The following is a 25,790-nucleotide window of genomic DNA, read 5'->3' as shown; positions in this document are numbered from 1 at the left end:
CTGAGGTTGAGTGGGCATGTCTGCTGAATGGATCTTGGTAGCTTGCAAAGCACTTGCTGCTGGATACAAGTGTCATCATGACACACCTAAGAAGCAGTGGAAAGTCAGCTTTTTAACAGTCTTGCGATCCATCCTGTCGCTCTACAACTGAGCAGATGCTCATCGTGCCCTACGCCGTCACAGACAGTTGAAGAAGCCTGTGAAACGTCACAGGCTTCCAGGTTGAGATCCTATATCAAGGATGTTACAGCAATAATGAATGAGTGACTGGTGCCAGAGAAGACCCACACTGTCCCCTCTTTTCTAGTGGGCGAGGTACACAATGGTCACACAAGACAATCAAACTGAACTTTTGGGGTCAAACATGGTTCAGATAGCAAAGTGTGACCTTTAAAGATCACCTATTACATTCATACCAGTTCTATATCTCTATTCTAACTCTAATAGAGTATCTCTGCAGGATTTACAGTTCAAAATAATCTTGATTTTTCTCATGCTGAGCTTCAGTGCAGCACGTAGTTTAACCCACAAAGGATCCTGTTCCTTTAGCTCCTTCCTCCTTGGTGGACTACTAGAGTAAGCTTTGTTTCTCGTTTCTGAACTGAGCAGTTTCTGTCATATTTTAGGCGTACTTCCAGGACAAAATGACTGGGTGTGCATCAAATCTTAGTGAGGATGGTCACTGCCAGTACAGTTTGCCATGGCTACCCTTGGAAAAACCCAGAAACTATTCCAGTGGTCGTCAAAGCACATACAAAGCACATGTCAAAACATGTTATTACAGGTGCTGTTGAGCTTGTCAGATGTCATCTTTATGGAGGAGAGAATTACCCTCTTCTGATTGGCTGCCCCTCAAAAACAGAAGGCATAGAGGTTAGCATATCAGGGATATCCCCTTTCTCTGACATCATACAGACCCAGAAGTAGAAAGAGTATGAAACCCGAGTCTCACAGGGAATACTTATATGTGCACTGACCTCATTGTTTCAAACCTCTGGCCATGTTTAAAATGAGCTTCCACTGTAAGTGACTATAGCAGCTCCCCTTTACTCTCCCCGTTGTTTTGAAACTCTATCCTAACTGAGTATTTGCCCATCGTGTGTGGCTAAACCTAAGTAAACCTTCACCACGAGAGCAGTGGATTAGACTATGTGCATCATTTTGATAACAGCAAAGCTGCGTTTGGCTTTAGAGCCAATGAGAAACAACATATTTTCCCATTTAGTTAAGAGGACATTCTGAACGTGGGAGTCACAATGAGGATGAAACTGAAGACCTATCTAATTATACTGGACTTGCATATTGAATGAAATTTGCTCATTCACTGTGGCAAATCTACACACATGACAAATCCAATCAGGAAAAAAAAGAAGAGGTACAAGTCTGTGAAAACACAGTGTGCTAATCATGCTGTGGTTGTGCGCTGATGACGAGCTGGGGGAGGAGGGGATTGTTGTTGCCCACTTAGCAGCAACAGTGAAATAAATCTCACATAAATCTTGGTGCCGTGGGGAGCTGAAGCTCGGCAGAAGACGCAGCAGACCTGTCTAACACCGGACGACAGCCGGCTTCATAAATATGGAGGGCAGAGCGTGGAGGAGCGAGAAGGAGAATGAATATTTTACTGAGCTAAGGCCAGTGGGAAACAGAGGGCGAGGATGGCCAGAGAGAGGGAGAAGGTACAGCTGGACGCTTTGGTGTTATATAACACACACCCGCACACACAAACTGAAGGACACACACGCACAGAGATAGAGGCATAAACACAAAGCAGCATAAATGAGCACAGACGACAGAAAAAGATGAATGGCCACACACACACACACAGTCTGTTTCCATCTCTCTCAAACACACACAAACACCGGTGTCTGTTGTCCACCCACGACTGTGTTCATCCATCTTATTTTCATCATACACAAGATGCCAGCCCATCTGAGACAATAACCAGCTTAACAAACACATAAACACACATGCAGTAGGAAAGAGACTCGGAGAAGCAACACAAACCGCCTCCTGTGTCGTCAGCTGTTCTGTTATGCTGCCTTTTCGACGTTTCCTTTTGATCAACAAGTGATGTCAATAAAGTAATCTGTAGGAATTAAAGGATGAGTCTCATGATGTTTTATATTTTCTCAACAAATCCCGTGCAAAGATCGAAACCAGCAGCACACTGATCCGAGTACCTGAGTAGCCAAAACCTCTGCGGCCCTCAAGCTTCTCCTTCTTCTTTTTTTCTTCTCCAAAATCTATTACATGAAGGGCTGGACAACGCAGCCAAAAATAAGAAATTACCTCTGTTTTCTGGCTTTAGGATGACTCAGAATTATATAACTGATTCAAACGTCACTGAACACTTGCAGGAACTAGTTTTTGTTATGGGCTAAACATACAAGATAGCATCCATTAGCATCAGTTATCCACCTTCTGCTTTACATGAAGAAACTTTCTGGTTTGTCTGAGCAGAGTTTGCATTTTCTCCTGCATGACTTCGTCACACATGTTAGGGTAAATGTAAATTGTCTGTAGGCGTACATGTGATCTGCCCAGGGTGGACTTCGTCTTTCCATCCATCCATTTATCCATCTATTTTCTACTGCTTATCTGAGTTCGGGCCATAGGGGCAGCAGTCTTAGCACAGAAGCTCAGATTTCCCTCACCCCGGCCACCTCTTCCAGCTCTAAGTCATTCCCAAACCAAACCAGAGATATAATCTCTCCAGCGAGTCCTGGGTCTGCCCTGGGACCTCCTAGGACATGCACAGAATACCTCACCTAGCAGGTGTCCAGAAGGAATCCAAGTCAGATGCCCTAAGAACCTCAACTGACTCCTTTTGATGTGGAGGAGTAGTGGCTCTACACCGAGTCCCTCTTGAAATGTCCAAGCTCCTTACTGCCCACCCACCACATGAATCGATACCTTATCTCGATGGAGGGGTTTATGTGTATTGGTGATCCCAGGAGTTATGTTGTCAGGGCCAATTAAACTTTGGTAGGATCTTCCAATGCAAATTAGTCCAGAAAGGACCAGAAAAAGTGACTCAAAGACCCCCTGTGTTAAGGGAAAAAAAACAAGCATCCAGTGTAACCTGGCTGAGACAGGGTTACGGGGTCCTACCATGCAGCCAGGACTGGGGTGGAGGCCGTAGCCCATGGGGCCCAGCCTGGCTTAGGCCAAAGAAGTTAATTGGGTCCGTCCTCCAGTGGAGGACTTTGCACAAAAAAGCTGACCCATATGAGGGACCACAGGGGGGTCAGTGGATCAAGCAGTGGTCAAACAAACAAATAGAAATAGTACAGTGAAGAGGTGAGTTGTTTGTAAGACTCACGATGGGCAGTCTTTATGTTATTTTTGCTTGTTTTTGTTCCAAATACATGAAGTAAATTTTTCTAAATTTGCATGATCTGTTGGAAAATCGAGCTACTGATTTATTGATGATTTTGTTCTCTATTTCCAGTTAATAAAATTGTTCTTTCTGGTGATGGTTAAAGCTATTGAGATCTAAGTTTGAAGGTCTCTGGGTATGGTGAATGAGGATAAGTTACCTACAGGTCAAACAGAGGGGATTGTGGGATGCTGAGGCTAAGGACTCTGGACAGGTCTCACGCGAGTCCGACCAGAACTGTTCAAATAGAGTAAAAAGCCAGAATGCATGAAAATACATGCTTACATGTATACACTATAGATCTTGGTATTGTCCTTTAGTTTCTTTCAATGGTATATAGTGGTGGTACACATCTTTGTCTCACTGTATGACAGCCAGGCTAGGCTCCAGCCCTCTTGACCTTAAGTTAGACAGGCTGCTAAGGAAATAGATGACAGCAGGACAAGCCATTAGCTAGATGGCCACAGATGGCTGGGAATGACATAAGACTAATAGATAAAACCTGAACTCTACAGTAAAGGGATTTGGTGGTTCTCTTAAACTACAGGAGACGTTTTGTTGCTGAAGTCTGGGAGGACTTGTCACTTACAGCAGGGGGTGTCGAACATGCTGTCTGTGGAGCCAGAAACTCACTGTAGACTCACAAAAGTGTGAAAATTACAGAGTAAACGTAAGTTTAGCACATTCACTGTGTTTTGTTCCAGTTTGTGTTGCAAATTAAGAATCGCTCACATTGTGAGCTGTGGTCCGAACTGCTACCACATGAAAGCACGGCTAGGTTTTTTTGCCTCGCTAAAGTATCATTTCGTTGTAATGGCAGCAGTCGCACTAGCAGACAGCAGGAGAGACAAAAAGTGGAAAAACTGTGGCTTAATTGATAATGAATGACTCATTATGTTTAACGTTTAACGTAAATGTGTACCATAACTTTTTTTATGTATTAAGAACTTTAACCAGATAGTAAAATGAGAACTTGCCAGAATTTCGCGGATGCCTTTAACAAACTGAGTGATTTCTATGTGCTTTCTGACTAGCCTCAAAGTCACAAGGCGGAATATTTGGGTTCAATGTGTATCTTGCATGTTTATTTAGATCCTATAGTTGTCTAATTACACACCATGCCAGACTAAATAAAGGATAACTGATCTGAGTGAGCAATGTGACAAAAGGTTTGGAAAGCCAAACCTAAACCAAGGAGCATGATGCTGTGGGCCTTTTAGCAGCTGCATGGTGGAACTATGGGTGGGACAGCTGATTATGGAAACTATATGGAGAAACACGAGGAAGGGAAACTTGGAGGAGACACTAGACCAGGAGCTTCTATTACCTCCTTGCCTCTACAGTCTGTTGGACAATCCTACCTTAAAAGAAGAAGCTCACACTAGTTGCTATGACCAAGTCTGACGGTTACCGGGGTAACCAGTTCCTTTTCTTGCGATGCAGCTATTCTAATGTCAGGTTGTAGCAGCTGGGTCAGCTTTAGAGTTGTCTGCAGTGAGGTTTATGTAAAGTAAAGGTAAGACCCAGTCTTGTTTTCTGCCTAGAGTTGCTAGTGGATTGGATCAGTGGAGATGTTGTGCTGAGGAAGAGGGTGTGCTTGCCCTATCATCACTGTCAAAGGGCAAAAGAGTACATCCTGGGCAGTACACATTGGCCATCTCAGTGGGAGTACTTAGACCAGATAATGGTAAATTATCAGATTTAAATATAAGAAATGGACATATATAAATATGTTAATTATATGCAGTGCAGTTATGAGACCTCAACCCACTGGAAAACTGTGGGATCTTCAAAAGCGATTAGGTTTCAGGTTAATGGTCTTCCATTTATTCAGACCTTTAGAATCATTGCCAATGCTGTTCTGGAAGCAAGTGTTGCACCAACGTGTGGTTCAAAAGCAGAAGCAGAGGCGACAGGACTTTTTCAATGGCGTCTCCTAATCTTTGGGCATTTTCATGTAAGCTCCCAGTCTCTGTCATTTTAAAACAGTGTTAAAAAACCTACTTATTCTCTGTAATCTGGGTTTTATTATGCAAACAGTCTTATTTATAGTACAGTACTACTTTATCTGATTATTCTTATTGTGGATTTAGTGGCTGCTATGCATAGGATATTTTGTATAATACAGAGAACATTGGCCAACTGAGATTATTTCTATAGCATATTTATAACAAACTTTGACTTGAGTTATGCTTACTTGTTTCTTTTAATTTCTCCGTGGTCAGTAACTTTATGTTTAGGGAATGTGCAAAACACAGAATCCATACATTTGCCTCGGTTTTTAACAGAATGCACCACTGTGACAGTAAATTTTCTTTCAATATGAAGCTTTTGTTTGAGTTATTCTTGTGTGTTATACAAAGCTTTTGATTTCTAAAACATATATACCAAATGCCTGTACCAGGGCTCCAGTCTATTCCAACAGAGATCAGTAACAGTGGAATTTAGCTTAACTACATATGGCATGGTACCCTGCAATCACTGGAGTGCCAAATGTGTATTAATCCACAATGAAAAATAGTTCTGAACACATTGTATGTACTACTTACTCTTCATAAAGTTAAATCTGCAACAACTGACATAGAGCGTAACGACCAAAGTACTGCAAGAGCTGCTGAGCCATGATAGTCCATTACCACGAAGCTCCCTGTGTACAGTTTTTGTGCTGATGCTAATGCCAGAGAAGGTTTGGAGATCTGGAGTTACTGAGTCAGCAGAACACTGGTGTCTTTTACACACTATGCACCTCAGCGCCCAGCAGCCATGCTCTGTACCTTTATGTGGTCAGAGCTGCTGAAGTTCCTAAAACCTTCCTCTATGTAATAATATCTCTTAGAGAGAGAAGACATTTCACATCCTGTCACATCCTGTTACAACACCATGATTTTATAGATCTGTGACAACGAAAGTGAAATCACCTGAACTCAAAGATTAAGAGGCCTGGCCCAAAATATTTATCTCTATAATGTATAACAGTGGTATATCTTTCTGTCTTCAGTGGTCTTAAGCGCGTGAGCTGAAAGCAGTTGGACTTCTTCTCTCATCCGAAAAGTTTCCTTGGAAAAGTAAAGAGTATTTAAACCCTGATGGAGATTATTCCAAGGATCATTATGAGATGTCTAGTGAAAGGCCCACTAAATGTTAAACAGGATTTCCCATCAGCTTTAGAAGAAGCAGCCTCTCCACTGCAAAGTAAAACATTTTCAAGAACCCAAAAAGAAGTCCTTTGCCTTCGACTCAAGTGCAAATTGACCAAAGATGGGTAGAAAAGCAAGCGTACCGAGAGATGGATTTCAAATGTAGTTACTTTGCTTGCTTTGGTTATAGATTTGTTGGCAAATCTGGAAATTTTTAGACAACTAACTAAGAACAAATGCAACAAAAAAAATCAGTACAATGAAAAGACATGAAATGTGCTGTAAGATCCCACTTGTTCATTCATTCCTTCTCTCAGGTGTTCAAGGTTGTCTCTCTGCCATTCAGCCCCCCCCTCGTTCATTCAGCTAACAACCCACTTTGATTGTTTTAATGGAAGGGCCGGGCAAAGGGCGAGACAGTATGAGTCACAGAGCGAGAACAAGAGGGAGAGAGAGAAAGAGAGAGTGATGGAGAAGCAACTGGCAGGAGGGGACAGAAGAGAAACAGTACCTGAGAACAAATGGAAAACCTTGTTCCCCTGAGGGCTAATTTGCATACACACACACACGCGCGCACACACAGAGGTTGCACAGTGTATACAACCAGAGCAGTTTCTTCAGTAAACAAGAGATTAATATTAAGATGGCAGCATTCACCTTAAAAAAATAACACCATGGCAGAGTTACAAACATGGACTGCCAACTATAATGTAAACATGCCCGTTTCTGCAGTAGTGATCATTCCTTCAACACACACACACACACACACACACACACACACACACACACACACACACACACACACACACACACACACACACACACACACTGAATGATAAAATACTACTCTTAAGAACAACCCTGCAAGGTGAATCCAACACGTATGAGCAGTGCTACTCTAAGCCAGCACGCACACACACACACACACACACACACACACTCTACAGCACAACATAAGCACCACATATGAGGGGGAATCTAACTCGCACACCCTTCCGCACGGCATATCTGCATGCAAACACACACATGCATGTTTAAAGTGTCCGACACACACCCATATCAGTGCAGTCCAACACCACACATACACACACGCGCGTGTAAACAGTCTCCCACCCACCTCCGCTTCTTCCTCCATGCCTCTCCCACCCACTCAAAACACAACACACACACGCACACATTCCCTCGATCCATCCAATCCCTCCTCTCCTCCTCCTCTCCATGCATCCTTACCTTGCAGTAGGCTCTGGAGGTTGAGCTGCGCCTGCTGGTGCAGCTCCTCGACACACTCCGGCCTGCTCCACGAGCCGAACACGTTCACGCTCTGTTGCCATGGAGACCTGAAGTGGGCCGTGCCGCCGCTGCTGCTGCTGCCTCCGCCGCCTCCGCTGCTGCTGCTGTGGTTTCCATCGCCGTGGCTGCTGCTGCTGCCACCGCGCCTGCCGCTCTCTGCCTCTAGTCCGCTGGTGGCTGGAGGAGAAGAGGGAGGAGAAAAAAGGATGGGAGGGAGGGATGTGGAGAGGAAGTGATGGATGGAGGGAGAGAGCAGTGGCGGGTAAGAGAGGGGAGAGGGAGGGAAACAAGATTATTTTAGAGTAAAGTGGGAAGGGGAAAGGGAAAAACAGAGGAATGGTTGGGAAAGAAGAGAAGAGAAGCAAAGAGAATTGGAGGGAAAAAAGGGAGGATGGCAAGGAAGAGAGATTGATGGGGAAAAGAAAAGATAAAAAGATAAAGAAGGGGCAGAGAAGAAGGGAGGTGTAGGAAGTGAAGGAAGCAAGGTAGGGGAGGATAAAAGAAGGGGATGGAGGGAGGAGAGAAAAAATATACATAAATAAAAATGTATGAATTTGCATAACTAATACCCAGAGACGTAGATTACATAACGCAGTATGTGTTGTCAGGGAGAACAAGGACCGAGGTAGGAAGGAAAAAGGAAGGAAGGCGGGATATAGGGTAAAAAAAAAAAAAGATAAATGAGGGATTAGAGTGGAAACCATGGAGGAGAGGTTGAGAGTTAGAGGGGAAACAGAGAGGAGAGCTTAATTAGGAAGGAAAAGGAAGGAGACAGTGGACGGAGAAGACAGAAGAGAAGGATTAGGGCAGGGAGGTATGAGAGAAAAGAAGCAAAAAGGGATTGTGGCATTAGGAAAAAAAGAAGAACATGAGTGGGAGGAGGAAGGAAGGAGGGATGACATTTAGAGGCAGAAATGTAGACAAGAGGGAGGTGTGTTCGTGTAAAGAGGGGGGAGAAATAAAAAGCAAAAGGAGGGAAAAGCCAAAAAAAAAGTGGGAAGGAAACGTCGGTCCCTGTCACCATCAACCCTCCCAACACAAACAGACAATCAAAACAAATCATCCACAGCGATCACAAATGGCCATTCAGTGCCGACATAAATGAGACGTCGCCTTGAATCAGCATCGAGGAAGTAATTTGACACATCCAGTGGCTGATAAAACACGAGTAACAAACACGGGAAATGTGACAGCAGATGATATCCAAATGAAAGGCCAGGCTCTTAAAGGAAATGCAGGCGAGGGGTCACAGACTCAGCAGGAGAAGGCAATTACAGCCAGCATTTGTCTTGTTGCTGAGTCTGTGGTAACAATTACTTAACAAACTGGTTAAACTTTGTCAAGCTTCTGGAAGCTAACTTGGCAAAAGAGGACACTAAAGGTGTAGGTTGTCACGCTGCTTCCCCCCTAAAGAACCATTTAAGAGGGTGAACAAGGAAATATCTGAGCCAGTAATGTTGTCACACATGGATGTGGACAACAGAGGTTCACATCGCTATCAGTAGGAGGCATATCCACTCGCTAAAGATCAGTAAAGATTTATGTGTAGCCTACATATGTTGCATCTTCGTTCTCTGTATCCATAATGTGAATTTCACTTGGCCTTTGCCTTTGTGGGATGAGCCACAATGACCACGTGACCTCTTTATATTAAAGTGTAATGAAGCCACAGTGTTGTTAAACTAGTAGAGGCACAACGTGGGGAAACAAGCCCAAATTCTGGACGAAAGTGGGTAAACTTTTAAAGTGTTTCTTATCCGATCTGAGTGGAGACCTAATGCTTTTAGTGTGTCTGTGACCACTGAAGTTTGTTTTGGCTCTCTCTGTTCATTTAGATACGGGCTTTACAATAACTGCTGTCACCAAGCTGGCTGCTAAGTGTCAAGACTTTTATAGACTCACATTAGCTATGTTTTGGTCTGCCTTACTGAGGACAAATCACAGTGAGTTCTCATTTTGAGCAACGCGAGTATCTTTCAGGTACAGGATGTGCTCCACCGAAAACAGAAGGAACTCGCCTATCAGTACGCATCGCACAGTGGACATTTACAGCATTTCTTTCAGTATTTCTTCTGAGACTTTGTTGCTCGTTTTTTTTTTCCATTTTCTCCAATGCAATTTCAGCAAAGGCTATAAAAACACAAAACACAACACAGTTACAAACTCCCCTGTTAAATTACTTGCAGCTATGTTGCCGTTTAGTCTAACTACATTCAAAATTACACGCTGAGACATTTCCTTCAGAGAACCAGATATACAGACAGCTTGTAGAAAGCTAAGAAATCAGCTATGATCCTAGCAATGTTTTCTCCATCCATTAATATTTTTAATCACCTATGAATTTCAGGGTCGAGTGGAGGGTGAAGCCTAATACAGTTATTGTAGAGTAAGGCATTTAGCCTTCACCGTATCTTTGTAACTACAACTTCATGGTCAAATATTCAAAGAAAATGTAGTATAATTATATTATGCAATTTTTATGGTTAAATTAGATTATTCTTAGGATAATATTTTGTTTCTCGGTACACTGCTGTGAAATTACAGTCCAAGTCCAAGATGCATACAGTACATACATGAAACCCAATACTAGATCAAAACATTACACTTTCACCATTAATCATAAGGGAAAAAATTCAAAATGTGATTAAGTAAACTGTAGCACGAACAAATTTCAGTCTGAATCTATCTGCAAGTCACAGAGGGCCCAAAATGATGATCGTCATCGAGAGGACCTTCATCTACAAAGGCTGGAGGTTGTTACGAGTGGCTCCGGTAATCGCACGGCACACCACAACAATTTTCTCCAGTTCTTTCCTGCTTTTTAGACCAAACCACAAAATCACAGAAAATGAAAGCACTGACTCAGTAAAAGAATAAAAGCTTTCCATCACCGTCATCCCAACATCAAAACTTTGCAACATTCTCAAAAAGAGCAGATGACTTGACCCGTTACGTAAAGCATCTGACTATAAATTATCTCATGATCAACAAGCTGACGCAAAGAAAAGTCTGAGCTAAGAAGGAAATGAATTAATAACTGGAATGGTAAGAAATCAAAAGGCTCACATGCAGAGGTGACTCCAAGCAATATCCAAATCCAGAAATCCGGAAGAAATACTTCAAAGAATAAATTTAAATTATTTAGGTGCATTGACATGAGAGTTATTTCTTATAAAACAATATACCCAGGTTTGATATACAGCTTCATTCACCACCGAACCTACTGCCTTTACATAAGGCATCTAAAGCATCAAGCTTCCAAAAGAGTGAGAGACCAAAACAGAGCTCCGTCTCTCAGGCTTCAGTTCAGTTCACTTTGTTCTTTTGACAGTAAATGACAGTGATTCACACAAGACTTTTAGTGTCAAGGTGATCTGCAGTTTCTTGGAGACAGACTGTCCTCTAACAGAAATGTCAAATCCTGCTGCAGCTACTCCCACTCGCTGCCAAGCTTCAGCTCGGGAAAATCAACAGCAGCTAAACATCCAGAATTCAAAGTATAAATATCAGCACCAACATGTGTGGGTTTGGATGCGTTTCTGAGGGGACTGTGCAGGAACTACGTCTTGATTTGAGAAAGACTGGTTAAAATTTAAAGTGCGCTCAGTTCCCGGTAGACAGACGCTATTCTGCCGAGAATCCAGCGGCACTATCGTGTCTTGTTTGCTCTGAAGCAGACGTCTCTCCTCACAAAACCCGCCGCGCTGTATGGAATCACAATTTCACCCTCCCAGCTACCGGCTTCATCTTCCTAAGCTGCTTTCACACAATCAGCTCCCACCAGAGAGAGCTACTGTTTATGATACAGAAGTGCACGTCAGTTAGCATCAGTCTCAGAGCGGGGAAGAAAGGCGATCATGCATGATTTATAACCTGCTCTATAACAGACATACACTCTCACCATGGAGCCCTTGGTATTTTAATTTTAATTTGGATCCTTGTGAACACGGTGAGAAAGTCTTCTGCGCTCCGTTGTGGATTGCCTGCTCTTGAAGTTGTTCTGTTTACTGGCTAAATCTGTCTTGCTGCGAGCTAAATATCCCATTAAAGAGTTTGACTTTGTCCCCCTCAGTTGTTTGGAGAATAGGTAGCAGGCAGACCTATCTACACTACTGCATATGTTTTGACTCGTCTGTGCAAAATATATCCGAACTATGTTCACAATTCATTTTTAGCTGTTGTTGCCACTTGAAAAGATGCACACAAAGCCTTTGTAACCAAAGTCTAAGCCTGTATGTGTGTAACAAGGGTCTGTGACAGGAAGTAAAACCATATCTGCAGGGTGCAAGAGGATCTTTAGTGGACTCGAAATGTTCCCAGAGGTTGACGGCACACAAAACTGCTTCATTTTGTGAAGCTTGTTGTGTCGCAGGTGTACATCACTTTTAAATTATCCGAAGAATTCAGACTAGTTGTTTGTGGCACCGTATACCTTTTGGAAGTTTTGGTCATTAGACAGAATTTGCACAACAAAGCTCGCAGACGTCGACAGAGGTCGAACGCCATGTAAACTTGAAGTTGATTTCAAAAAGTAGCGCTGCTGAAATATGCATAAAGAAAATGAGAAAACTTTATCCAGTAAGAGATACTCTATCCTTGTCACAGAGAGAAAACCAGCACAGGGATCAGTGCTCTCTAAGAACATCTTTTCAAAGTGCTCGGTTCCTTTGCTCATTGTTTACAATAGAAAAGGATGCACTTTTAAGATTGCTCAGAGCAGAGAAAGTACCTAAACAAGGAGTGGAAAAAAAAAAAGATCCTCCAGCCTTGTAAAAGCAAAGAGCTTCAGGTTTTGTACAGCTACATAAAACAGTAGCAGCTGACAGTCTGTTCACGTCTGCACAAAACTGTTTTTAAAAATGTTGTCAGATAGATGTTGAAACACTTACTGTCAGTTATTCATGTTCGGGTGTCACCACACCTTCCTCAAAGATAAAGAAAAACAGTGACATAGTTCGATAGAAAAGCTTTACTCTAAATGCTAGTAATACTTTTTTAAACTATCTGGACTGTCGTGATTTGAAAATTAGTATTAAACTGGCTTAATGAGCTGTATTTAACTGCAGAAGAACAAGGAAATCACTGATAAAAGCAGGCAAGAAGTTCTCCACTACCGTGTAAATAGTTTTTGTCTTCATTTTGAGTTTTGAACCCTCTGTTGACATATGTGAGTTTCTGCTCATTAGTCTAGTAATGTTGAGCTTTAGTTTTATTGTTCTATTTGAGTTTAATTTTCTCTGAACTTTTGAATTTTTTAAGCAGTTGTAGAGTTAGTTTTGAATTCTGAGCATTTCAGTGCAGTGCACTTCAGATATGGTGGACAAATCTTGCAATGTGCACATGTTCCCATATGCCAAACCTAAAAAATATAGCCCTGAGATCCCTTCCCGGACAATTTAACCGCCATTCAAACCTGAACTCATTTGACCTTAACAACTCACAGGTTGGGGCAGTGACTCACAAACAGGAGTGATGGAGCCACTTCAGGTCAAATACCCGAGACTCTCCATCAGCTTTTGAAAGAGAGCCCAGAAAGTGGATTCTGTTAATCTGGATGTGCCGTTTTCTGTGGGGCGAAACGTTTTGTCACTTGGAAAAACAACCAGAAGACTTAGGCTCACTTGGATTTTCCCACAGAAAATACTACATCCAGATGAATGAAATCAACTTTGTAGGATTTCCTTACCTGGATGATTGAGCATCCATCAAGACACTTTTGGGGGAGATGGTACAGGTTTTCAAGAACTGAAATGAAGTTGTATTAAACTCAAAAACGTTAGACCATCATAACCGGGATGAGTGAGAACCTACAGACTCTCTTTCCAAGTATTTTTCTCGTTATTACGTCCTGCTTCACTGTCAAGGTTAGTCTCCCTGTGCTAGTTTTACTTCTCTGGACTTCCCCTGATCTATTTGTATTCATCTGTATCTCATTCCCCCTCCTGGTTGTCATCCCCCAGTCAGTCAAAGTGTATAAATAGTCATGCTCCCCTTTGTTCTTTTTGAGTCAGCTGTAGTTCAGCTCCATGTTTCTCCCTGTTTTCCAGGCTCGTGTCCTGCCTTTTCCCTGTTCTTTCATTAGGCCTCAGTCAGTTCTGTCCTTGGCTTGAATTACAAGGTTTACTCTGCCAGCTCTCCCTCAGTGCCTTGTGTTCAAGCCTATTAGTCAATAAAGCTCCTCACCATCCTGAGGTTCTGTGTCCTGGATTTGGACGTTTTTCTCACTACATCCTTTAAGTCTGTGTCATCAATCAAAATCATGCATCATATACCTACTGAGTGACACATACAGCTCTAGCTTCACAGATGCTACATCAAACATTGACTTTTTGGAGATGTGTGTGAGTCAAATCTGTGAGCCTGTGTTTGCGAGCGTATGTGTGCACTTGTGAGGATTAGGTAATATGTGCCAAAGTCACAGAAGCCTCGGGAGTTTCTAAAAATGTGGCACACATTACTGTAAATAGAAAATCCAAAGAGAGAAACAGAGGGGGGCGTTTTAACTACCTTACTTGCTGTCATACCTTTGAGACATTACTGTTACTGTGACTGTGTGCAAACGAATTCACACTGCTCTCACTGCACATCAGCACAGGAAGGAGTCATCATCAATCCAACAAGGTTTTTCACAGGCTTGAAGCCTCGCAGGAGTTAAGCTAGTAACCAAACCAGACCACTGCCACTACAACAAAATTTGCTGAAGAGCCATTAAAAATTATAGAAACCACACTGAATGTTGCAAAACACTGACTGCAAAAAGGAACACGGAGCAGCTGAGTTTATAAAAAGGCCAGATTCCGGTCGGTAATACTCTACCATTACAGAGGTCGTCTATCTGCTGTGACAGGTACGCCACATTAGAAGAGTACAACCTGTCACCTGTTTCAAGACCATAAAAAACGGAGACCTGTCACTTCCAAGAGAAAAAAAAAATCAAAGCAACATGGTCGTGATGTGCCAATCAGGGAGCAAGTTCTGAAGAAATGCAGCTTTTGAGGTGTGCTGATGCTAGGAAACAGGACGATGGTATGAGCTTCTAACACCTGAAACAAAAATCATGCAAGGTTGCTTGTTTGGCTCTTAGAAGACAGACTAATAAAGAAAGTAGTGTTACCTTAATGCTTTTTTAATAATCTATGGATTTTAATTCATATATTACTGACATCAGATTAATAAAATGCTTTTAAGCTCTTTCATAAAAATGATAAATGAATGGAGATCTGAGTGGTGTTAATGGAAACCAGCAAATGAGCTAACTTGGCTACACTGCTGGCAAATTTGACAGATTTACTGCAACTTTACTTACTCTTAACAAAAAAGGGAGTCAGTGCACATCCACACGTCTCTCTGTGTTCTCTCTATTCAGTGGACTCAGTGGCAGATCACATAGACATAGAGGATCTGTGCTTTTGCAAACACTAAAAGTCATCACTAACTAAGCTACTTTTGCCTCCTCTGTTACCATAACCATACATTGTATTTTCCTCTCATCTGTGATGACATTAACTGTTTGACAGTAAATGTCGCACACAAGATGATCCTCCTTTTGTTTACTAGATTAACTTAATCCCTTGTTTCAGTGCCTACTGAGCCCATAGCTTCAGTTATTTTCACCTAGTTATTTAGACCTGGAATCATGTCCATGTTCTAAACAGTCTATGGCTAAAACCTGTGAGTGTGAGTGCTAGCTAAAACCAGTTTTAGCTAGCACTTAAAGCTAGATTTAGCAGGCAGAGTTGAAATGAGCCTGCTCCTGTCATATTGCGCAATTCAAATTAAAAAGTATGAATTTTCATCTGAAATGCCCCCTCAACTCGGAGTTGAGTTAAAAATCCAAGATGACAGGAGTAAACTTAAAAGGTAGTAAAACTGTAAAACTTTAAATTTTTACTGCCATTGTTGGGTATTTGTGCCTCACTAAATAATCCATGCACAGCACTGAGGAGGCTTTATCCATGAATACGCTGCAGCAGTGGTTTTAATTGGAAGAGAAACAGGTGACACGACAAATGACAAATGCTTCATTAGATGAAAAAACGCTGAAAACAACTGCCTGCAAATAAGAATTACCTGAAGAAGCTTAAAAATCGTCCACCATACCAGCCTACAATGACTAAATCACACATTGTCTGTGCAGGCAGAGCTAACTACTATTACAGTTAGAATCCACCCACATTTAAATGCTTATAGATGTAGAAAAACACTAGAAATATAAGAAGAGCTGAATCATAGTCTCAAAGGAATTTACAAAACCTATAAAATAGCTAGCTGAATTGCCAATCTTGTAAATAGTACTAACTTTTATTGGAAAGCTATAATTCATTCTGTGGAGTTAACCTATTGTATTATAGAAACTTTTCTTGACATTATTTTTCTTGTCTGGACTGCTTATCTCTTATTTACCTGGCAAATACTATAGACGCCTCCTTTGTATGTGAGAAATTAGCAAAATATGGTCTCACTGTCAGAATAAGTTTGTATTTTTTACTAAGGGAAGTGTGCTACAGGGATATTTTATGAGTGTTTATATTTTTATAAGTTTCTCAGGGGTAATCGGAGCCTCTAACCTGCACTGCTGGTAGCGTCATTTAAAGGAGGAGCATTTGGGAATACTTTCAGAGGTTTAAAAAAATATACAGAAATATGTTTTAAAAAGTGTTTGGATCCTAAATGAGAATTATTATTTTTTAAATACCAGTAACATATAAAATAATATGTAAAATAGATGGTCACCTTAAACTTTTTTTTGTATTGAGTGACGGAGGACAAAGTCTGGGTAATCATCCCTGTTTTGCAAAGAGAAATAACTGTGATTTGGCTTTGTTTTCACAGTCATGGCATCTGACCTCAAAAGACTTTCAGACCTGCAGCTGATGACAGAGTCTGCTCTGGCGGATACGAGAGACGCACCAGTCCTCGGGGAGACTTGTTTCCTCTCAGGTTAACAATTAATTCTTGATTAAAAGTTGAACAGCAGCCAAATACACACATATACACAGAGCACACCCGCAGTCATCCTCAGTGGAGATGTCACTATTTCCCTTCCTCCCTTATGTAACCACGGTGACATGAAAAGGAGGGAAGATGGAGGGATTGGATAGAGGAGAGACACAAGCCTCTGGGCATCACTGGGCAGATTTAGAAAAAAAAAAGCCAATCTCCTCAGTGCTCTTAGGAAAAGAAAAAAGATTGTTCTGGAAATAAATGCAGTGCAACGTCAAGCCAGCTCCGTGTTTGAGCTTTAATTCCCATGAAATGCAAATAACGATCACAGACCTACCCTACTCAACTTATTTTACACTCTTTGTGATAATCTCCATCTTCCTAAAACTAATTTCGGCTGGCTCTAGCTCTCGGAGCTGTGAAAAAGTGCTTGTCTCCTTCCTGATTTCTCAGTCTTTTGGATTTTTCCATAAACTTAAATGTTTCAGATCATGAAACAAACTCTAATATTAGTCACAGATAACCTGACTAAATACAGCATGCAGTTTATCTATTAAGGGAAAAAGTTATACAAACCTACCTGTGAAAATGTAACTGTCCCTGGTAACTGATAACTGGCTGTTACACCCTTGGAAACGAGAACTGCCATCAAGCATTTGTGATAACTGGCAATGACTCTTTTAGATCACTGTGGAGGATATTTGGCCCACTCTTCTTTGCAGAATTGTTTTATTTCACAGTTATTGCAGGGTTTAAACCTGTTTAAGGTCGTGCCGAAGCATTTCAACTGGATCCAAGTAAAGACTTTGACTAGGCCAGAACTTCAGGCCCTATTGGTCCACAGTTCTTTAGTCGTTGTTCTGGGTTCTTTTTTGACCTCCTGGATGAGTCGTCGATCCGTTCTTGGAGTAATTTTGGTAGGTCAGCCACCCCTGGGAAGGTTCGCCACTGATCCCGTTTTTCTCTATTTGTGAATAAAAGCTCTCCTTGTGGTTCGCTGAAATCCCAAAGCCTTAGAAATTGATTTTAACCCTTTCCAGACTGATAGATATCAGTGGCTTTACTTCTCTTTAGATCGTGGCTCGACGTATTGCTTTTTGAGATCTGCCAGCCTGCTTCACTTTGTCAGACAGGTTCTATTTCAAGGGTTTCGTGATTCAGGAGGTTTCAGCTTTCCAAAAAATGTGGTTAATAACAACTACTTTATGATTTAACAGGGTTTACTTCTTCACATAGACCATAGGTTTGAATAGATTCTTTTATCCTAAGAAATAAAGTGAGTCAGAATCGGTCTGATATCCAAATATCTGATCAGAGCGTGCCTACTTTCAACACAACATGAGTCTAAACACACAACTGTTTGGAAGAATGACCTAAAGAGCAATAAAATGAAAACCCACTTAGAGTCTCCCTCACACCAAATAAGGGGAAGCCTCTCTGCTTCTCTGTGGAATCATCAGTCACATCTAAGATAAGGTTTAGAATCAGGGGAGCCTTGTAGCATTTCAGTGTTAGACAATTACCATCAAGAAGAAGAACAAGACAGACTAAAACAAACAGGGCAGTGGGTGGTGGGAAACGCCCTCCCTCATTTCTAGCTGATGCAGAGAAAACACCAGAGTGATAACTTTCACCGAGGAAAGAGAGAGAAATGACACACACATCCTTACAAAGACAAAACAGTCCAGCACCAAAAAAACACAACTCTGCATTCACACACTTGCACAAAATAGAGAGGAACTTTCACAATACACCTACTGACACACTCATACTCACACACGCCCGCGTGCATTAGCGAGGTGTTGGGTGAAGTTATTTTCCTCTGATGCCTTTTTACTAATTAATTCCCCTCTGTGTGTGTGTGTGTGTGTGTGTGTGTGTGTGTGTGTGTGTGTGTGTGTGTGTGTGTGTGTGTGTGTGTGTGTGTGTGTTGGAGTGTCAGCAGGGAGGATGCAGGTTTAGACAAGCTGTTATCACCGGACACACACTCTCTGTCGCACACACATTCACAGATGGACGGTTAAAACACAACTTATCCATTCCTCATATTTAACATTTTATCGCTCAAGTGCTTGCAGAGATTTCACGCATGCGTAACAAAAATACATCAGTGTGTCCTTCGCACACTTGTGAGGAAGTGTAATGTGGTTGTTAGCTGAAGAGCTTCCGCAGTGCTGCACACCAAATATTGGCTCGCTTGTTTGTGTGCGTGTGTTTATATTTGTGAATGACAGGCTTATGAGCGGCTGTTAGCATTAGCCTGGTCCTCAGCAGACTCATTTATGGGAGTCCTAAATAACATTGTCACCACCAAGCAAAAGCTTGGCTAAAACTAGATGTTTGTGTGTGTGTGTGTGTGTGTGTGTGTGTGTGTGTGTGTGTGTGTGTGTGTGTGTGATCCTTGTGTTTCCTCCCTGTTAATAAAAGGTGTGCAGTAAATCAGATTTAGCGAGTACTCTGAGACCCAGATGGAGGATTTGCCGTCCGCCTGGGTATTGTTATCCAATAGCAGCAGGCTTCCTGAGCCGCAACATTATCCATACCGACCTTTGTTGTTATGACCAAACAATAAAGGTCAGGAAAGTGACCTCTAAGTCTCTGTGCTATTAAGGTAATAGAACCCCAGAGTGTGAAAACACAAAACTACCTGCTGAAAAGTAAAGGCAGGTAATGAGGCCTGAGTATTTTACGTCTTGGTCGTGCTGTCCAAGGTACTGAAAACTGTTAGGTACCACATGCTTGCTCTTCTCTGTCCTCTGTGACTCATTAGTTTAGCTAAACATCCCAATCAGCTTGATGAACGTCAATTAAGAAAACCTGGTGACAGAATGAGCAACACTAAAATAGCGATCCCAATCTGAGTCACACCGGCAGCCGTGTGAAGTTCTACCACTGGGACTTTTCATGGCTACGCTCATGCAAAGCAGCCCATTCAACCTGGTGGCCAAATGAGCAATTAACTAAAGCAGGAGGTTATTTTCTGCTATCGCAGCTCTACGATGAAGCACAATGAGCAGAAATTAGGTAACTGCGGTTAGTTAGATTTAGAGAACACATGTAAAACCTTGTTATACACATCTGGATATACATTATTCATATAATGACCTATGATAATGAGCCTTAGTGTTTACTAATCATCAGTTACTAATGAATAAAATATATTCACACATTTAAGTACAATATACAATACAATATTTACTAAGTTAAGCTATTTAATCCAATATTTACTTGTGATTTAATCCACATTTGTTTTTTATCTTTTAGCCCAAGTTGTGTCCAGTATTTGCTTGTGTTTAAGTCCATGCTGCACATTTTATTTTATAGACGGGTCATCTGCCATCTTTGCCGTTTCAAAAACCTGGCTGGTTATAAGCGCCACAAATCACCTAGAGCAGCCTGCGTGGGACACTCACATTCATGCATCACTGTGACAACTCAAAGTACAACCCTGAATAGAATGAAATGAAAAATTGGATTCTGCTGATTATCGAGGCCACGTTTGCCTCATAACTTTTAATTTCATCGACATTCTATTAACTCGAAAGTACATTTTCCTCCTGAGTGCCCATTAACTTTCATCCGTGCAGGAAGTCTGGGACATTTCTCAGTGAAATATGTAGGAAAGGGTGTAAACATATTTCTTGAAGACATTGATGAGGATGTAATGAAATTCTCGTGAAGAGGATTGTCAAGACTCCTCTTTAAAGCAGATGTCGACTGGTAATGTGGATCTCATTCGTGTGCAAGGAGTAGTGTTGAGCAGGCATCTAAATACATGCTCTGACTGCTGCAACCTGTCATGTTTTTACATAGCTCAGTGCTGCCCCCTGCAGGAAATTTAGCCTTAAAACACAGACAGCAGTGAGGAAACTATTACCTATCTATCCTGCATTTGACCAGACACCATCCATTATTGAATCCTGATTTACTAAAGAGAATTCAGCTGCTTATTATATTGTAATTGTTAATATAGTGGAGCTTTCTTACAAACCTGATTTTAAAGGATGGAAGAACTGAAGAAAGGACGAAAAGGAAAAAACAAAGAAGGAAGAAGTCAATGAAGGAAATGAAGAGAGTAAAGATGAAATGCTGGGAGTAAAGAAGGAAGGAAGGAAGGAGGAAAGGATGAAAGGAGCACACAAGGAAGGAAGACTGAGAGAAGGAAGAGATAAAGGAAGGTAAAGAAGGAAGGAAAGAAAAGAGTTACAGTAATGAAAAACTGAGAAAGGAAAAGTAAAATAAAGGAAGGAAGAAAAGAAAAGAATCAAAGAAATAAATTACAGGAAGTAAAGCACGAAGCAGAAAATTGTCAGTCAGCTTTTTGAGAGCAGAGCTCAGATCACAGATTTGTTCCTTGAGTAGTAAACACCGGGTTCAGGACTCGGAGCCACAGACAGGACAGGAAAAACATTGTGCTGCTGTTCCAACGGGATCTGACAAAACAGAAAAGATGTTGTGGAGGCCGAATCATACTCCAGATTTAAACGGCAAGTTAAAAAACACTCCAAAACAAAGCAAAACAATCTATGAACATAATTTAAATTTCACAGCTGTGTCACCACGAAGGAAACACCACTCGACACTTGTAAATACTTGAAATTCTTTTTCCTGTGAAAGGACTTCCTGCCATTTTGCAGACTTCTTACCCCAATAAGCATTTGAGAGGCAGTTTATTAAAAGGCCGCTGTGTCTCGGCTAATTTAGGCAATCAAAGACAAATGCAATCACACAAATACAGTTAGTAAATCAACACACACACACACGCTTAGTACAAGAGTGTGTGTTCCTGTGTGCTCTACAGTGAGACCTGGCTGTCTGCAGTAATTACACCCTGAAAGTAATTTACAGTGATATGAGCCACAATTCATCCTCGCCCTCCCTCCTCTCACTCATCGCTCTTCCTCCTTCTCTCTTTCCACGTCTCGCCTGGTTTCATCCTTTATTCCCTCGTTTAACTTGCTTCTTTAAACTCGCCCCTACTCTTCTCTCCGGCTCGTCCCTCCCTCCAAGCTTTCCGCCCTCTCCGTCGTCTATCATATCTCCTTCATTACACACACAAAAAAAAATGGGGGATAAGTGAGAGGGTGGAGTAATGGAATTGAGTGGAAAAGGAGAGGTGTATGTGTGTATGCCTAATGCACTTGGGTCTGCCATGATGGCAAAACCTAACAATCGAGTAGCCTAAAGGTCATATTCTCTCATTCTGACAAAGCGATGGAGCCACATCCCGATTCCATCCACATGTATGTGCGTGCACCTCAGCCGGAGTTTAATTGAAGAGCCGGATGCGTTCATCCGCGTTTGCTAACAAGAACAAAGATCCAATTTTATGCTAATTACTGACGCATAGATTTGAGTCACTTTGATTGCGATGGTTAGCGAGACAGGGGGGTAGCTATCATGAGTCACAAGAGACAAAACACACACACGTTGGTTGGCTTCGGCTCCCAAACCCGCCACACGGAGACCCCCGTCTGTATTTTTAAAATTAATAGCCATTATTTTCTATGCAGGCTCTTATTATTCAGCCAGTTCAGCCTGGCTGGAAACTGTGGAGACACATGATTTACACACACAAGCAGGTGGACACACACACACACACGTAATGACAGCCTCTCAGTCACTGTGCTGCACACCTGTGTGTGATGCTGTATGTTAATATGTAGGACTTAGAATTCTATGGATCTCTAGGTTCATGCTAATAAGGAAGAAGTGTGCCTCCTTTTTGTTTGTACGTTGATTGAATGCCTCTGATCCCCACTGAACGACGCAGGGAAGACCTGTCCTGTCTGCAGTGTAGATGGAACTAAAGAGGGCTGTAGAGAGCTGTAGCACATGTTTGGAACCCACTAGAACTTCCTGTGATTTGTTAATGTTGTTAATGTGTAAATACTGTAATCCATCCATCCTTGCATCCACTTTCTACTACTTATCTGGGTCAAAGTTGCAGCGGCATCCCTAGCGAGTTGAAGGATATGATCTCTCCAACCAGTCCAGGATCTTTCCAGGTGATCACATGGAAAGATCAGGAAGCCAGCTCCTTTTTATGCAGAGGAGTGACTCTACTTTCAGCTTTTTAAGGGAGGTCCCAGTAACCCTGCCTCTTGTATGCACCATCATTGCCTAGAAACATTGCCATTCTGCCCCCACTCTCAGAAAACTTATGGTTCTTCAGATGTCTTCATGGTTCTTTAAAGAACCATCATACATCAAATAACCTTTTTATTTTGTAGATGGTTCTTCATCTATTGCAAATGGTTCTTTAAAGAACAAAAGGTTCTTCATCAGCTATCTAAGTTTGATGGTGTAAAATGGCATAAATATTTATTCACTATAATTAGAGTGTGAATTATACTGCGTGTTTTCTTTGTGTGCATGTGTGTGCGAAGGGGGAGGGCGGGTTACCTGGCAATTACCCTTTAAGAGCAGATGGTAGGAAACTGAATATTCAAATAAAAATTAGAAATACTTGCTTAAAAATATACTGGTGGCATGGGTGGGGGCCAAAGTTATAATCTTTAAATCTTTAAAATGTTTTTTTAAAGAACCACTTAAAGGAAGTTTTTAAAAAGGTTCTTTGAAAAACCATTAAAGGTGCCCCAAAGAACCATTTCTTGATGGTTCTTTGGGGCACCTTTAATGGTTCTTCAATGAACCACTGAAATTGTTTGAAAGGTTCTTTGTGGCCCAAAAAAGGTTCTTCTATGGCATCAGTCTAAAGAACCACTTTTGGTTCCAGTTGGCACCTTTATTTTTCTGAGTGCAGCTTTATAGGCCTGCGTTGTCCTACAAGTGTCTTGATTGTTTAGGCGATTAGTCACTTTGTCAAACAGAAATGGACGTGAAAGTGAGAAGTCACTGCTTTAAATCTCCTTTGTGAAACTTTCAATAATACTCTGATGCAGACACAGACAACAAGCAAGCCGATGGCCTAGTAGTCATTTCCGCTGTACTCCTTTGAACTCCATTTGAGATCTGCCACCTGGAGCGCGTCTGTCGTTGATGCATCATCAATTTTCTTCCACTTATCCCATTCACAGTCACGAGGGGGCAAGAGCTTATCCCAGCTACTATAGGACGAGATGCAGAGTCCACCTTGGACGGGTCGCCACTCTGTCACAGGGCTAAGAGGGAGAGACAGACAACTATTCACACCTATGGACAATTAACAATCACCAGCTAAGCCTGTCTTTAGGCTGTGGGAGGAAGACAGAGTACCTGAAAAGGACCCATGCAGACAAGGAGAGAACATGCCAACTCCACACAAAAAGGCCCCATGCTGTTGGTGGACTAACCACCATGCCACTGTGCTGCTATAGTTGGTACATTGTAATGTAAATTCTCCTCAGACAAGTCTGTGCAGTCACAAAATACGGGCAAGCACATGGCCGTATGTACAGACCTCACACTCATCATCTGAGATCTGAGTGGAGCCTAGTGGACACATAAAAAATTCAACCACACAAACTTCTCCATAGAAAGTCAGTCAACCTTATCCAGCAGATGGCGCAGTAACATGACACAGCTTCTGTTGTCAGTCAATCGCAGGGCTGGCAAATAAAGTTGACGTAACAATCAATCACACCTACAGCCAATGTAAAGTCACCAGTTAACGAATAGGCGTACCTTTGGAAATTCTCAGTGCTGTGAACTTCAAAAGCAGCTGATTAAATTTGTAATTCTTGAACATTTTTACATCCACTCCATTAAGACACATGAAACTCACACATGTTGCATTATACGGTAAAAGCAACAAACAGAAATGTGTCCCAGTGCTGTAGATGGCACAAAAATGTAAGATCTTCAGTGTGTATGCACTCTTTTTAAAACGTCATTGCTTCTGTGGTATGCCAAAATGCTTTGCGCCGTTTGACTCGTGAGGCTTTGAGCTTTTCTTAAAGTATAATTTCATTCACGACATGCTATTCAAAACACAGTGACAGATTAGAGTGCAAGAGGGCTAAATGGAAACTGAATTGTTATGGAAATGAAGTGAAACAGTCAACAGATTTAAAACTGAGAGAAATTTAAATTCATTTGTGCCTTCTGACATTGCCTGTGGATGATGATGGTCCCTGATAACGGGTAACATTTAACATTTTCTAAACCTAAACAGTTAAAACGAATCTTCCAGTCATCACCTGCCAGTAAAGGACCGTTTGTAGATGTTTAGGATTAGAAATGAACTCACGATGTGTCACACACAGCCTGTTACAAAGGGACACTGAATCTGGACTTTGTGGCTGCTGGTCTTTAACAACTTGATCAATTACTGTTCCTTTCTTTAGAATAAAGACCAAACTCAGTGTGCTAAGGACACATGTAGCTGCACGAGTAAGTAGATGTGCATGTGGCAAGTTTTTGTGTTCACAATCCCAATAATCCAGCAATGGTTACTGATGATGATCTCACCTAGCATCCTCCTCTGTCACACAGGTGAGGCAACAACATATAGCACACAATTCTAGTGACATTCACAACAATGCAAGTGATAAATGGGTGATAGTCTACACAACGTAAAGCTCTCATAAAAACCACTAATATAAATGTGAATATCGTATAACCAGTGTTTGCCAAAGACATCAGTGCTATTTTGTGAATTCTGTGGATATAAACAAAAACAAAACAGCGAGGTCTTATTTAATAAACACAGCTGCTCCCGGCAGATGAAAAGCGTAACTTCTATAAATACAAAGCAGTCTGCTGTGTATGCCACACATGCATAATGTCTCTGCATATATTAAAAAGAATGTCAAACAAATGCAGATTTGTTTCACATTCGCTGGTATGGCAGTAATATGGTGTGGACTATTTAATACCCACAGTGATCTAACATTGGCGGTGCTGCCAACGAGTGAGTCACATTCATTAGAGCTCCTGCTGAGCTGTAATCAGCCGTGAGTGCCACCTTAAAAAGGAAAGGAGATGATTTCTGACAGTCAAATGTTTGAGTTAAAAGGCTGATTTCCCAAAGCAAGATTCCTAATCTTTCATGTCATTCATCTTCTGCAGCCACACCACGGGCTGTGTACCAGCAA

General features: G+C 41.7%; 1 protein-coding gene across 4 annotated transcripts in view; it reads right to left on the bottom strand.

The window, feature by feature from the left end:
• nhsl2 (NHS-like 2) overlaps window positions 1–25,790 on the bottom strand; it is a 203,644-nt gene that overhangs the window by 55,641 nt on the left and 122,213 nt on the right. For all 4 annotated transcript variants that reach the window (XM_086276531.1, XM_086276541.1, XM_086276549.1 and 1 more), the window contains exon 2: window positions 7,750–7,986. In XM_086276531.1, the coding sequence (XP_086132657.1) occupies window positions 7,750–7,986 (237 nt within the window). The remainder of the gene's footprint in view (window positions 1–7,749; window positions 7,987–25,790) is intronic.

The sequence above is a fragment of the Aulonocara sp. 'chitande type north' Nkhata Bay genome, linkage group LG3, assembly GCF_057382095.1.
Source record: "Aulonocara sp. 'chitande type north' Nkhata Bay isolate Kocher_YH1m ecotype deep benthic linkage group LG3, A_spYH_male_GT1.1, whole genome shotgun sequence".
NCBI classification, from domain to species: domain Eukaryota; kingdom Metazoa; phylum Chordata; class Actinopteri; order Cichliformes; family Cichlidae; genus Aulonocara; species Aulonocara sp. 'chitande type north' Nkhata Bay.
Note: the sequence above shows the minus strand (reverse complement) of the source record. Positions and strands in the feature narration are given on the sequence as shown.